Source organism: Contarinia nasturtii, unplaced genomic scaffold, assembly GCF_009176525.2.
Source record: "Contarinia nasturtii isolate CC-2019 unplaced genomic scaffold, AAFC_CNas_1.1 Cnas_scaffold_1500, whole genome shotgun sequence".
Lineage (NCBI taxonomy): Eukaryota > Metazoa > Arthropoda > Insecta > Diptera > Cecidomyiidae > Contarinia > Contarinia nasturtii.
Window position 1 is genome coordinate 1,523,690 of NW_022198836.1, and position 15,619 is coordinate 1,539,308.

The 15,619-nt window shown below is 33.4% G+C and overlaps 2 protein-coding genes across 3 annotated transcripts; both read right to left on the reverse strand.

Annotated features, from left to right (window-relative positions):
* Positions 1 to 2,085: 2,085 nt before the first annotated feature.
* LOC116346362 (TAR DNA-binding protein 43) lies at positions 2,086 to 5,890 on the reverse strand. 2 transcript variants are annotated; one of them, XM_031776371.1, is made up of 9 exons: positions 5,686 to 5,890; positions 4,994 to 5,401; positions 4,334 to 4,419; positions 3,982 to 4,258; positions 3,700 to 3,914; positions 3,260 to 3,610; positions 3,012 to 3,180; positions 2,819 to 2,925; positions 2,086 to 2,593 (listed from the first exon to the last, which is right to left on the reverse strand). In XM_031776371.1, exons 3-9 carry the CDS (start codon positions 4,412 to 4,414, stop codon positions 2,507 to 2,509), a joined length of 1,287 nt encoding a protein of 428 aa, XP_031632231.1. In that variant the 5' UTR covers positions 4,415 to 4,419; positions 4,994 to 5,401; positions 5,686 to 5,890; the 3' UTR covers positions 2,086 to 2,506. The 2 variants fall into 2 exon arrangements, with proteins under 2 accessions (XP_031632231.1, XP_031632232.1); XM_031776372.1 differs by lacking the exon at positions 4,994 to 5,401.
* Positions 5,891 to 6,627: 737 nt separating this feature from the next.
* On the reverse strand, positions 6,628 to 13,072 carry LOC116346360. The gene is made up of 7 exons (XM_031776363.1): positions 8,540 to 13,072; positions 8,168 to 8,405; positions 7,988 to 8,009; positions 7,611 to 7,905; positions 7,391 to 7,544; positions 7,218 to 7,314; positions 6,628 to 7,125 (listed from the first exon to the last, which is right to left on the reverse strand). The coding sequence occupies exons 1-7, from the start codon at positions 11,669 to 11,671 to the stop codon at positions 6,930 to 6,932; spliced, it is 4,134 nt and encodes a 1,377-aa protein (XP_031632223.1). The 5' UTR covers positions 11,672 to 13,072; the 3' UTR covers positions 6,628 to 6,929.
* Positions 13,073 to 15,619: the final 2,547 nt, after the last annotated feature.

Below are 15,619 nucleotides of genomic sequence, written 5' to 3' on the forward strand. Positions count from 1 at the left end.
TAATACAGATGAAACGTGCTTGGTTACGTGCCATTGAATATATTTTTATTTAAAAATGAGAAAAAGCGTATTTAACTACATATTTTGATACATTTTAGTTCAACACTATTCAATTCGTTTGTTTTGTGAATTTTATTTTAATTAATTATTTCAATATATTCAAGAATAAATGCTTACTAAAGTATATACGTGTACAGTGCTAATTCTGCTATTTATTGCTAATTTTGCTATTTTCTTCATGTAAATTTCCCTATTTTTTTGCTAATGTGCTAATTCTAATTCGCATGGATATCCCCTAGAGTTTGGTTATACAACATAGTCACAGTCTTGAGCATACAGTTTTGTGTGAGCGAATAAATAAGAGACATTTACCTGATTCGGTCCACGAAGCGCATGTATTTTCTCGGCATAAAAGAGACCATTCAAAATCTAAATCATCATAGGATGCCATATTTGGCGTGGTTCGGCCAACGAACGGTAGCAATAAAATCACAAACAAACAAAAAAACCGTCGCTGAATCAGAGTCTACTTTGATTGAAATTAATCCAATTTTGGCATAAAATATCACTTTAATGGAACATATGTGTATATCAGTAATGTGCGAGCTACATTTTACAGGGGGGGGGGGTGATTTTTCAAAAACAAAAAATTCTCTAGCGAATCAGACAAAGTTTCGTTTTTTTTTTTTTGGAAGTCACTTTTTTAGGCGAAAATCCCTAGCAAATCGAAAGAATTTTCTCCGCGAAAAACCCTAGCAAATCGGAAAAAAATCTCTCGGAACCAAAAACCTTAGCAAATTGAAAGAATTCTCCTCAATTTTCTACATTGATGAGCTGAAAAAAAAAAAAGGTCTTCACTTTTTTCGTGAAAAACCCTAGCAAATTCGAATAATTTTCACGAAAAATTTTTGTCCCATCCAAATCACACCTACCCCCCCCCCCCCCCTCGCACATTACTGGTGTATATGATTGTCCGAGAATGAATGTGAGACTTCTCCTCAGAGTTTATTAAAATGTAACACCGCCATACATGAAATGCTGACTGTCAGTCTCACATTCATTCTCGGACATTCATATATAGTGTTGAAAAAGTGGTAAAAGTTTACAACAGTAGCTAATATATAATATACAAAACAGGGTTTTTGTGCACAAATTGCAATTTGAAATTTAAAAAAACTGTGAATATTTTCGGATCATACTAATTCTCTAACAAACACACGAATAAAAACAAGGCACATGTTAACCCTGAATAACAAATAAACACTATTTCTGTTTTCAAATTTACACAAATTTAATTAGTACTTGTTGCAGAAACAAACAGTTTGGTCCACGTGCAATCGATAAAAACCAATGAAATAAATATACTTATTGTACGTTACATCCTGAGAATCGATCTTTTCTCGTTGTTTATAAAACCAAAAATAAAATTTGAATTCCTTCGTTTTTGCGATTCATTTTGCACAAACAATTTCGAATCAATCTGTTCGATTCGCTGTCTTCGTAACGAATACTTTTCGTACGACATTTGAAAGAACGAACGGATGCACCCTTGCCAAAACAGGCTTTGATTCGCTCATTTAGATCAAATTAAAATACTATAAAATTTTAATAAACATGATCTGCGCGATTGGTGAAGCAGTCATTGAAAATTCTATTAAATTCTGAATCCATCATTTTTATTAATAAAGTACATTAAATTTGTACTTCTTCGTTTAGACTCTCCTTGTAACCTTCGTGTAAGATTATACCGAATACTTTGAATTGATGTTATTTTTTTTAATTCACAATTCACGCTATACAATTTGATGGCCGAGGGAAAGAGCAATTTTATTTAAACTTAAAACTTTCTTCGATAAAATAAGTTTACGTCGTGACTTTTGAAAAGACGATTGAAAACGACCAAAATATATATCATCAAGTTAGATTAAGAAGACTAAAATAGAAAACAGTGAACAATTTGTTTCTCCTATTAAGCGGGTCATTCAATTTTAATAATTGATATGACTTAGATTTTCAACATGTACATGTACATAGTACATTTTAAAACAGTTTAAAATAAATTAAAGAAATAATCATTACACTATGTAGAGTTTTTGTCTTGTTACATGTATCAGTTTATTATTAAATACAATATTTGTTGTAAGGGACAAGATCTCCTTTTACAATTTGAATATACGTTTCTAGTGTATTTAGTTTTATTTTATTTTAATTTACGTCTCAGCACATGCACATTTTCTTAAATTAGCTTAATTATTTGAAAAAAAAAAAGATCTTTTTGTGAATGGGTTTGATCAATCGAACATTTCGTATCCAGGGTGCTACGAAGGTTTTGGTATAAATATATATTTATACCGTTCATATTGTGTGTTTTTTCGCATAGATCCGATGAAAGTATGTATCATTTAATTCAATAATAACATAATTGATGTTTCAGGTGAAACAAACAGTATGTTTGCATAAGAACTAAATTAAAAATGAATAATGAAGTAGATGATTTCAAATGCATTTAAAGAAAATGTGGTTTGTGGTTGTCTTGTGAAGGTCCATTATTCCGTGACCATGGTTGATTTCCTCCTTTATAGTTGTCATATTTCTTTTGTTGGATATTTTTGTAAGTAAGCAAACGTAGTAGAGTATGTGTGTGTGTGTGTGTGAAAAAAAAAACACAAAAGATTATCAAAAATTAGATGTTTTTCACTGATTTTTAATTTCATATTGAAATAACAATCATTTTTTTCTAACAACGAAAAAGCTACAGTTCGATTTAAAATCGTCGTTTTCGTCTTATCGGAAAACTCTCAGAAGAATTGCTTTTTACCTGATCTGGATTTTGATTTTGATTCATGTTGCCAATGGTGGCTAATCCCCATTGATTAAGGGCTGCTACTATAGCGGGTGATATAGCTACCGGATTCATGTTCATGCCTTCAATAAAAAGAAATTGAAGAAGACGATTAAACAGAACAGATTTGTTTTGATTTCTTTGCAAATTTGTTAGTTAATGTTAAAACCTTGATTAGGTGGTCCATTTTGTCCGTTTGGGTTTATTCCAAGGGATTGCAGATTTGGCATGTCAATATTTCCACGACTCTGATTCCAGTTGTTGCTATGATGCATTGGACCGGATGGTGGCATATTATTGTTGTAATTATTTCGACCACTGCCACTACTACTGCTTCCCTGTTAAACACGACAAAATTGAGACACACTTTTTATTTACGGTATTACTTATTGTAGGATAAGTGAATACGAAACTTACCTGGTTATACATGTCGTGATTTTGATGATTCGAACTACCACCGCGATGTGAATAGTGTGAACTGTTACCTCCAGAGCTGTTATGATGGTAATGTTTGCTGTCTTGTGACTTTGGAGCAGCCGTTGATACAAACACAGAATTGCCTTTGACAATATGATCTTCACCGCACAATGACTGAGCTACCTCCGGATCAAGGAAAGTAACGAAACTAAAAGCTCTGAATGGTTTTGGGATGAACACGTCGGTGACCTCGCCAAATTTGGAAAAGTAGTCTTTCAAATCTTCTGCAGTTATATCTTCCGTACATCGGCCGACAAAAACTTTACATGGCAAGTGCTGTATGGTACCCTCCTTGTCAACATAGAAAAAAATACCGCATAAATTGAAAGGCATTGACAAAATTAACATAATAATTAAAAAAAAGCGTTACTCAATCTTACCTTTGAGCTGGGGACTTTAACATCACACCAACGTCCATCGATGAAGTGTCTGGATGATAGTGCCTTCATTTGGCCTTCGTATGAAGCAAATCTAATGAAGCCAAAGCCTTTCGATTGGCCAGTCCGTAGGTCCTTTTTAATTTGCACCATCAACACCTCACCGATGGTGCTGAAGTACTCTTTCAAACTTTCCTCGGTTGTTTTCCATGGCAGTCCTATCGAAATTTTAAAAAAATTGTTAGAAAATATCTGTTATCGGATGTTATCAATTTTATAGCATACCAAGTACAATCAAATCAGTGCATTTTAAACGACTTTCTATTCGTTTAGTTTTGGCCGTGGAATTTTCCAACGTATCATCACGTTTACGTTTATTCTCAGCCACAGAATTGTCTTTCGGAAATACACACAAATAGATCTGATTTCCCCAGCCATCGTCTGCTTGTGGGGGATGAAGTCTTCCTTCAGTCAAACGAATGCCACGAATGGCATTACTCACTGCGTTTCGATACTTTAAACCAGATGTACCTGGGAATTGAGCTTGCAGTGTTGATAGTAACTATAAATTAAAAACAAATATATTTATTCATTTATAAAATATCTTTTATCACGTCTACACAACATGATTACATACCAAAGTACCGTCACTTTCGATTGGTAGCTCAATTGTCTCTTCTCCCTCCTCTTCAGCCACCTGGACGTATTCGACCGACATTTTGGCTAAAATTCGAAAACACAGTTTAACAAAAAATCAATCATCTAAGCCCTCATATTGCATAAAACCATCAAGCACTTCGCCACAAACAAAAAACAAACTATTCAATTATAAAATTAAAGTAAAAGCAGTAAATGAAAATAAAACACAAAACGAAAATCACACGTAACAAGCAATCTAACCGCACACCGCACATATTCTCAGTTTCTTTTATATCAAATGAATTTCATGTTCTTATGATTCGAATTCAGGCAAATAATTATAGCATGCTTCTCGACAGCTTTCGCATCAATTCAATACACGCATATCCTCTCATATTATGCTCATGATAATTTCCTACGCTCATAAATATGACTGGTTTTCACTATTTTCGGATTACCATAATAATATATTCAATAAATACGCAAAAACGTAAAAACAGATTTCTTAATACAGCAAACATAAAACAAGAAGAACATGTGGGAAAACTTGCGTGTGGTTTTTCTTTGTGTACAATTTTGTTAGGATTTGTTTTTGTTAATATAAAGTAAGAAAATAAACAAATAAAATAGAAGCAAATAGTTCATAATTGATTCTCACACTCTCTTTTTTCTATCTCTCGCACAACGATTCACGAAAAAAACTATTAACTCTCGGTTCTTTCGTACTTCTTATTTTTTTACACAGGTTCAATTAAAAGGTGTCTTTAAATTCCGTTCACAGAATATATCTCTTTTTTTCACAGTTCAACCATTTCTCAGATCATTCGACAGAGAGAAATTCCATATAATGAGATATATGTAACACACAGTTTGGTTAACAGATTCGTTTTCTCCTGTTAATATTCACAATGTCACTGCATCAAACAAAATTCAAATATGCAAATAGTTCTTTTTCTTTATTTTCGCTCGCACTTTCGTTCAACTAAACTCGTACTCTCTCTCTTTCTTTCTTTCTCTCTTTCTTGGTATGGTTGATCATCAGCGCTCTCAAAATCAAACTTTCGATCTGTAATTGGATTTTTTATTTTAAGTTTTATTTTATTGCCTAGAAAACAGAATTGAATTTAAAAATACAAAAAAGACTACAACTAGGAAATAATTCATAGAAATGGATTGAAAATGTCATGGCAAAAACATTCACTCTCATTTCGAATACGGAACATCGGATTAGGGATGGAAATATTCTTTACAATCAAACAAAAGCAAAGAATTTTCACACATCATACACATCACTTTGGTCACAAATTACTTCTCCCGTATAAATATATTGTAAAAAATATTCAAATTTACTCTTTGGATATAATTCCACGAAACAATTTCACCATATTAACAATAATGCCGGGTTTTTATTCTATTTTTTCAAACTTTTCACTTTCAATCGAACTATTTGCACTTTATTTCATTCAAAACGAATTGGAGACAGTGTTACAATGTTCCCGTGAAAAATTCTCAAAATGGCTGAGCGGCTGCCGTCGTAGTTGTCATTGTTCGCTATTTAAATGGTAATATTGCTAATCGCCCAATTTTATGGTTTTTTTTTTTATTTTTCAAGCAGTTTTTGACAGCTGCTATACTATCACAAACATCGGGCACTCCGTGTTGTACTTAAAGATTGAGTATTCGATGCTGTGGATTTGTGTTTAATTAATTTATTCTCGCAACAAATCTCCGTATCAACAAACATTTATTTATTTATTTTGAATAAAAAACTTGACGAATTATTTCATATTTTTTAAATAAAATCTCGTAGATATTTTATTTTATCAACATATTCAATTGAAGTATTTGGTCGGACCCGATGCTTAAATACATCCATAATGTAAACAAAGAAACTGAATGAAACGCTGTCATTGCTTTGTACATACGCGCGAATAATAGCCGAAGCGTAGAAGAGCCGAAAGTCATTACAAGTGAACGATGAATGTATATTGTAGAATAGCAAAAAAGTGGATAAGACTTTAGCGCACCAATGACGTTTTCTAAATTAACTACGTGCTAGAAAACGACGATAGCCTACTTCATTGAATAAGTACAAAATAAATTTTTATTTCACTACATAAAGTAGTTGTAAACGGTACTAACATGCCTTCGGCTCGCTTCGCTCGCTTCGGCATACTAGTTTCTTCCGATACTTCTCTATTTTTTTACATATATTTTTTACAAGTATAAACTCATTTGTTATTTATTTTTTCATGTGAATGGAATATAAAAACCCAAATAAAACAAATCAAGCATTTTCCATCAAAAATATGTTTATGTCCAAATAAGAAAATATTGTCTCTACAAATGCAATGTTATTGCATAATATTATAAATGATGAACTATGAGGCTAGGGTCAAATGATTTTATGAATTTCTAATATGATTAACAATTTCAACATTTCGACATCGTAAAATATCACAAAAAGTAGTTTGAATGTTAAATAAATATAATGCAATTGGTTATATTTTGTGTTTGGTTATTAGCGTTAGGTTCATGCGTGTGATTCGTAACGATTTTTTTTTTTGTTTATCGCGGAATGGTGAAGATTTTTTTTAAATAAGTCTGTCGATGTCAATGAAAATTTCGTCGTAATGTTGAATGAGAAGAAACATTAATGTGTTTCGTCGGAGTAAATCGCTTGTTTCAAAGGCATTGGTAAAACTGACGGAAGATGTGAACAGCGCTGCACCCCAAACGATTGACAAGTTCGACGCATTCATTAAATTGAACTCTTTATTTGCGTCAACGCTGTAATTAAAACCAAACCAAATCAAATCAATGAAATTAATAAAGAAAGCATATGAGACCTGTTGAAGTCAATTTTTTTCAATAATTATTACCGTATAAGATGTTGCAGCAGGTACTTCAGCGTTTCCCGCGATAAGTAATCGATTGTGCTGATACCGTTTCGAATTTCCACTATACTTGTTTCACTTTCTATTAAAACACAAATATATGAGTAAATTTAATTGAATATTTTGAGTTAGTTAATATAATCTGGTTATTTACTTACCTAAATCGTCGGGTAAATTCTTCACTATGTTTTCTGGTATTAGTTCAGTTTTGAGTTCGCGAAAGAATTGTTTCAATGCTCCAGTTATTGTATGAACGTCTTCATCTTTCAAAGATACATACTTTGTGCCCTTTCTAAGTTTGGATTCATTCATCTGTAAATAGAAAATGGATCAAAGTCATTGAATGACCTCTCGAAAATTATTTTTGTCATTTAGTACCCTTTTTCTCAGTTTATCAATGCTGTCTTTTTTACCAGACGCGCGATAAATGCCATTCGTTCTCATATTTTCCTCCATTTCAATCACTTTAATGCATTCCACGACAAATTTTGGAATATCCGACAATTTATCATCCTTTTCAACTTCTTCCAATGTTACACCGAACACAAGAGTTCCAGTTTGATTCAACCTTTTGATTTCCATTGGTGGTGATGATTCTGATTGTGTTTTTCCATTTAAATTCTTATAAAAAAGACCTTGAACTACATCATCTTTTTTCGAATTACATTTTCCTCTGCACAAAAAAAAAAAGAAAAATAAATGATGAAGTTCGGAAATGTAAAATTGTAGCATACACGAGTTCATTAGATACTTACATATCGAAGCGTCTGTATTGCACTGAAAAAGAGTATAAAAATGTCATTAAGAATTTACTATTAGTCATAATGCTATTAAATATATGCCTTAATTGGTTTGTTCACGATTCCGTTTTGATCATATTAATGTAATAAAACTGATAGATGCATTAATTACACGTGATGAACTAATCAACTTACATTTATTCAAGAAACCAGATTCCTTTTTATTTTTGCTTTCGATCGATGTTGTTGGAGGTGAATTGGAGTTTATCGATAAGTCCGAGGATAGATCAGTTTCTTCAGTTTTGTCACTTTGAATAGAATTTTTCGTTGTATCGGATATCGAATCATCAGATTGAGCACTTTGAAGATTGTCGTTGTTCTGATTGTTATACTCCGCGGACTTCTGATTAAGCAAATACGACTCGGACAGAATCTAAATCAAAATCAAAAACATGAGATTCATTTTTATCTATACAATTATAATTTTTTACGATAATATTATAAATGCCATGTGCCCAAATAAATGATGAAACAAGCTCATACACTCAATGCAAAATTAAAACTCACCACATCTTCTTCATCATCATTATAGTCTACTGTTCGTAGTAATTTTTTCCACGCATTTACACTGTCCAAATTCATTGTAACTCTTTGATCGTTACACATATTTGGTTTGTTCGATTGATTTTCAATTTTTATTACATCGTTTGACGCATTTTCGCGTATTTCATTACGATCACTTGCAGATTCATTTTCAGTTTTATTTTTCACCATACTTCCACAGAATTTCGTTGAATTGCCATTATAATCATAAATGATTTCATTCCATCTCGGATTTGACGTATTGTATAATACGCAGATTGCTTGATAAAATGGTTTTCCATTCGAATAATTCGGAGTTGTTGCGTACAATTTCGGCTGCTGTGCTTCGGAATCTGCTGTATGACTAATCGGTTGCGTGTCATTTGCATGACGAATATTATCGATGCGTTGACTGGAGAAAAGGAACTCCTCTTGTGCGATTTCCCAGTCGCTACCATCGTGTATTGTAGTTTCATCACTTTCGTTTTTACACGCATCAAGATTATTCAGCGAATCCCCGTTAAAAGTTGTATCATTAGCTGTACCGATCGTTTTAAACATCCAAATCGATTGATAAATGTTTTCTTCATTTGTTTGAACATCGTCTTTTCTCTTCATTTCACTTCCTACACTATTCGGCATGTCTTTGTCATAACTAGTGTCCGTTACAACGGATGAATAATCGGTTTTTTTACATGTGAAATCGTTCAACGATTTTTTTGCAGAATCTTTGGTACCGGGCTTACTAAAATCATCAAATGTTTTCACTTTTTCCGTATCCACATAAAATATTCCGTGCTTTCGTTTTGCGAAATCGTCGATTGATCTTTTGTGACGCAGCCTAAACGGTGTTCTTAATGCCAAGTTCGATGACCTCATTAAAAAGGCATTCGGTATCTTTAAGCGACATTTTTTGCTACCTCTTTCCAAATGATTACCACTCTGTGATATCGCTTTACCTTTATCATATTCACCTAATTGTTTTTTGACACCCATTTTATGGATTTGCTCGATGACTTTTTGAAAATTTGTATATCTAGTCGGTTGCACTAATTTATTTGAACACTGCAATGAACTTTGCGATTGACTCATAAGAAATTTTAGCAAGAAATGAATACGTCTGTCGCCGCACACGAGCGTTATACGATTTAAACTGGTCGACAATGTGACTTGTTCCATATAGAATGCTTTTAGCATTTGTAAATATTGTGATGTTATATCAAGCGCAACATTGTGATTGATATGTTGTTCATGAGTTTCATCAGCTATGAGCGCTAGTTGACTTTTTTGACGCACACTCACGTTTTCATCACTATTTTCGGTGCTATTATGTTCATAATATGGTAAAAGGCTTGATTGTTGAGCGTTCGTCATTTCAATATCCGGTAAAATAGTATCCGGTGGTGGTGTTGACAAAGTTGCATCCATCGATACATCACACATTGAATCTTTAATGTAAATAGCGTTCCGTTTTGAATGCATGTTGTGCTCCATTAAATTCTCTTTAAACAATTCAATACGCTGCAGTAAATTTGTTTGATTATCAATGTTTGCATTTGAACTATTCATATTTTTGCCGTGTTCAATTGACCATTTCAATTTAGTTGCGGTTTCAGTGAGCATTTTAGATGGTAAACATTTAATTGAGCCACACTCAAATTGTCTACTTTCATTGGTATAATCATGCGTTTGTTGTTTAAGCGATAACATCCATTGTCTGACAGAGTCGTCGCTGTCAAATAACACTGAAAGAATCGTCGGAGACTTTCGTTCGGTTGCCAATGAATGGGATTGTAGCGTTGTGATGGATGATGAATTGAATGAGAAGAAAGATGACGCCGATGTTGAATCGTATTCTCTTGGTTTTATCCGAGCCCTTAGTTTGAATGGGCTTACACTCGCATATTTACTGTGCTGGATGGCGTCTTCATATGTTGGTGGCGCATACGAATTACTATATAATATCGTATCACTGACTATTGACTCCGAATACGGAGATTGGAAGTGGGGTGGCGACAGACGATAATTTTCGAAGAAATTTGAATCACTGTTCGATGTTCGATACAGACGAATTGGCTTCGACGGTACATCGGTAACTATTTCATTGTTACTATTTATTAATTCACTGCACGTTTTTTTGCTTTGTTCGTCGCACAACGACTGATTTTTCAACTGAACAATCTCATTCAAATCAAATGTTTTGTTTGTTTTGTAAACGTCGTCAATGTTATGGATAATTTCAATTTTTGGTTTTTTTCTCTCGGTCTCACTTGTTTTTGGTGTTAGTTTTTGTTTAAAACTTCCCAAAAATTCACTAAATTGCTTGCCAAATTGATGTCGATTAGCAATCGGTGGTTTTTTTACTAATACATCGATAATTTCACCAGTTATTGGAACAGCTGAATTTTGGTTGCGTTTGCAAGTTTCACTCATACATTGTACACCATCGAATAATGAATGACACGATTCACAAATGTTTTCATAAATGTTTTCGGATTGTTGTTTTTCTTGTTCGGTCTTTTGACTGTGTCGTTTGTTGGCATCACAATGCAAATGGTAGGCGCCGTTGCCGATAGCAAAACCACAAAATTCGCACAAATTTTCGTAGACAGCAAAACGTTGTAGTTGTTCGGCTCGTCGATTTAAACCAATAGCACTTCGTTGTTGTCGCATGAAATGATTACTTTTATCGGAGGGAGCAACTTTTACAATATCGCGTTGAATGTCATTAGTTTCGGTTTTATGTGGCCAAAAATTTGTTGCAGTGTTATTTTTTATGTTCGAATCATAAAGATTGCCTTGAAAACGTGACGAATGCTCGGCAAAATAGTTTTCGCAATAGGCTAAATCGTTGAAATGACAGTAAACACATGCAGTCGGCACACAATTCGAACACGTACTGACGGAATTACAACTGCTTTCGATGCGTTTGCCACAGCTACAATTCACCGCCTCATTCGTCAACGATATTTTATCTTTTTTCTTTTTACGTTTCTTTCGTTGCTTATTCAACGCTGCTGCCGACGCTAAATCAGTGGCTGTCGCATAAACGCCCGATACGCTTGCATTCGGCTGTTCGCTATTATTTGTTTGATTTCCAGAAATTCTTGACATCATAACTTCACAGTGTCTTTCTTACTCGCAAAGTAGAATAAAAAATACATGAGAAAAAAACATAACTCGAAGACATGCGTTGCTGCTAATGTTTATTGTTTATTTCTTTTGCTTTCTGTCTTCGATTCACTACAATCGAACGCGTGAGTGTTTTTTTTTCTTCTTCTTTCTTTCATTCACTCATTCACAGACTGATTTTACAATTTTGTGTATTTCACATGCATTATGTACATTTATTCTTGCCTTTTTTTATTCATTCTATTTGCTCATACGGCGTTTTATTTGCATTTTTATGTCGCTGTGATGTTGTTTTATATCATTACGTTGGGCTTACACTAATTTCTCGATTACTTTTTTTGTAGAAATAACATTCCGATGCTTTTTTTAAAGATATTAGTTGTCGCCGAGCTGACTCATAAATTTCACACAAAGCTATCGTTTTCGTATTTTAAGTTTTTTTTCTATGATTTTGGTAATGTGTGCCTTGTCTAGCGACAAGTTGCAGCCGTTGCGGTCGTTGTTTACAAATCTATCGCGCTCTCACTTGTTATATGCTTAGCATACGCATCGTAATAAGTGCGTAGTAAACACCAACCATAAAAACATACAAACTAGACAAAATTGTGTAACATTCGATGAATTATCGCTGATTTGGGCGCTTCATTTTATGCTTTTATATATTTTAATTTTATTCCATCGTTTTTTTTTCTTGGAGTGTTGCCAAAACAAAATCGATCAAGAAATAAATTCTGTTGATATCGCGTTTCAAACTAAATCTTTGAATCCAAACTCGAATCGATTATTACCGTTTTGGTGTGTGCACATTTCGTAATACTTGAGCATGAAGTAAACACACGATTCATTTCATCCGTAAAAGACCATCGAATGAAATACAGCAACCAGTTGCATTGGTCGATTAAAATTACGCGATTTCAAACAAAGGGAAATAGATATATACTCTTATAACACTGTTGAAATTTAATGAAATTAACACGGAAATTTTTCAGAAAAAATTGAAACAAACCCACTTCAGTTTGGTGTTTGCGGAAAAAAATAGAAAATACGTTCGCACGCGTTCCCAATATTTATTACACTTGTAATGAAGAGTGTCTATTTTTGGTTGGCATCACAATTGTGTGTCGCAAATTTCTAGCCGTGTGACGACGTATTTTTTTATAAATTCCTTACATACTTGGATGTCGGAAGTCTGATAAAAGCCACAACCGATGGAAACAATAACTATTTCAACTTTTTCTTAAATAGAGATTACGCTTAAATGAAATGCGTCTATTTTCCAAAGCGAAAAACACTTGATCATTCGAATTGCTTTGAATATTCAAAGCCATTCTATGAGTCAAAGAACTTGTTTTGTGAAATTTGTTCGAGTGAAAATCGAAACCGTTTCATCTTGCTTAGCGTTCGCAAATGAACTGACCGAGAAGTAAACTTTTAAGACACTGAGTTCCTACACTGAGATCGTTGTCGTTGTTCATCGTCGTCGTCACCGACATCGTCTCGTTTTGAATTCTCTCGCACCCGAGAGCCACACAAAACAGTTAGTTTACATTTAATCAAAAACTATATAATCTGCTGCATACAATACCATTCAATACTACGGGCCGGCAAAGTGAACGCATACAAAACATTATTCAGCATTCTGTTTCTTTGTCTTTCTCTTTCACACTTTATCTTCATTCCATTGATCGACATATTCGGTCTAAATTGAAGCAAACCATAGAGTCAGAACCGAATGTGAACTGCAAAAACGAGACGCATGGCATTTGCATCAAACCAAATAAACGTATATGAATAATTTTTTATAATCATGGAATGCTTCCATTCGATCAACATACTCTGACTGGGTGTTTGAATACGATTGCTGGCCCTAACTGATTATCTTTTCAAAAGTCGAACACAATTTGTGCTGAGCTCGCGATTATTTGTTTAATGTATTTTGTGTGGCTTTGTGGCTCGCATTTGTTAGTTTTAATTGATAATTGAATGCTTACGCACTTAAAATGGGGCGTTTTCCCACTTTCGTTCATTCTATATACTTATGATTTTATTTTTCATCGGAATCATCTTCAATTAAGTAAACGCAATTGTAGATAAGAAAAGAATTTAATCAGAATATTGATTGCATGGATTGAGCAATTTCAAAAAGAGTTGATTGCGCTTCTAAAATGACATTCAATGAAAATAAAATAACAGCATTTATCCGATTGACGCCAACATTGGTTCACTTTGGGATTATATGGTCAAAGAAATATCAGTTGCGATTCATTTAAAGTCACCAAAAGTTACAAATTCATTAATTGGATATGACAATAGTTGCAATTGTGCTCACAGGCGTGTACTTTGCATTTAATTACATTTTTTTTGTGGACCAAGCCATTCCACTGAAATTCAATTAAGTTTTTTATGTGTACAATATATGCATTGCGTGCGCTCTCTCAATACATGCCCGAGTATTTCATTTAATTTTGACGCTGAGTAATTTAATGAACATATCGTCCGATCTGCGCCTGAATGAACATGGTCCATAAGTCATAAATGAGAAATGCCAGCATTACCGATCACTGGCTGCTCGTGCGTTCCATATTTTATCATTTGAATTGAACTTTTAATCTTAATTAATTCTTCGGAGAAACAGTAGCCAAAAACAAAGCAACGGACGTTTCCATTGCATATGCCATCAATCGAAATAAAAACCGTATTTTATTCTCATCAACACATAAATAAAAGAGCACGAACACAACAGACGGATATGATTGAGCATTTCGAACACTTCGATTGTTCTGAATGTTCTGTTTATGCTACAAATATTCGCTTTAATATTCACTTCCATTTCAATTTCGGACGTGAATTATTTTTGCCACATTTACGCGTGTATACAAACATTTGTTTGAGTGATGCAAAAATCGTGGAGTTGCATGCTGTTTTCGATCGCCAGAGAAGTACTTAAAAAATGATTCACCACTTTTTTGTTGCATCTACGCATCGTCGTTTAGTCAGAAAGAAAGAGTGCAAAGATTCGTTTTGTTTTTGTAAATAAAATGTTCGCTTAGTTTTCAGAATTGACACATTGTATGGTATGTAAAGGGATTTTCTTTATTCAAACAAAAAGCAAAACATAAACAATAACATTTGCTTATTTATTTCTTCCAAACTGTAAATATGAACTGCGTTCTTTCTTTCTTTCTTTCTTTCGTCAAAAAGCCTGCAAAATGTATAACTTTACACATATATGTGCATGGACATGCAGTCAAATGCTTTCATGTGATTTCTTTAAACGAAATTAGTTCGCAATTGTGGCTCGTTTATGCAAAATGTAGGCAATAATACAGTTTCGACACCAGTCCAACGGAAATTTGAGAAAATGATAATTTGGTACTATCTGCTCTTTTTTCACACGAGATGAAAAGAAACTTGAATGATGCGATTGTTATATATGTAGATTGTTTTTTGCCGTTTGATGTTTTCAATGAAAAATGTTCATATGAAAGTGTGGAATATGCTTTATTTCCATCTAGTTTATGACTTATTTCTGTGTTTTGAGCTCATTCATGTATTCTTTTGAGAGCCAAATTTGTGTCTGTTCTTTTGTTGGCGCTTTCTTCTTATCGGAATTGATATGGTAATTCATACTTATGAAAAATCACACGACCGATTTTTATTATCTTTGTTTTTACATCTTTCTCATTCTTTGCAATTTTTTCTTAAAAAAACAATTCTAAAACACATTCTAAGTGTTGGAGTTTGATGATGATTTGAATGCAATCCGAAATCATCGAACACGCACGCTTACATATTTATAGAAATAAATCTGTCAATAGTTCATTAACATCAGAAAAGCAATACAGATACAAATGATATTTTATAATAACCAGACCACAAAATATCATCATTATTTTAAAAGAAGCGTTTAAATTAATGTGTGTATTAGGGTTT

Excerpts from the sequence above, each read along its gene's own strand:
- LOC116346362 (XM_031776372.1), bottom strand. The coding sequence starts at position 4,414 with ATGTCGGTCGAATACGTCCAGGTGGCTGAAGAGGAGGGAGAAGAGACA. Across the intron at positions 4,259-4,333 it reads TCGAAAGTGACGGTACTTTG|TTACTATCAACACTGCAAGC; the intron begins GTATGTAATCAT and ends TTTAATTTATAG. Across the intron at positions 2,594-2,818 it reads AAAATCAAAATCCAGATCAG|AAATATGACAACTATAAAGG; the intron begins GTAAAAAGCAAT and ends ATCCAACAAAAG.
- LOC116346360 (XM_031776363.1), bottom strand. The coding sequence starts at position 11,671 with ATGATGTCAAGAATTTCTGGAAATCAAACAAATAATAGCGAACAGCCG. Across the intron at positions 8,010-8,167 it reads ATCTGGTTTCTTGAATAAAT|TGCAATACAGACGCTTCGAT; the intron begins GTAAGTTGATTA and ends ACTCTTTTTCAG. Across the intron at positions 7,906-7,987 it reads CAATACAGACGCTTCGATAT|AGGAAAATGTAATTCGAAAA; the intron begins GTAAGTATCTAA and ends TTTTTTGTGCAG.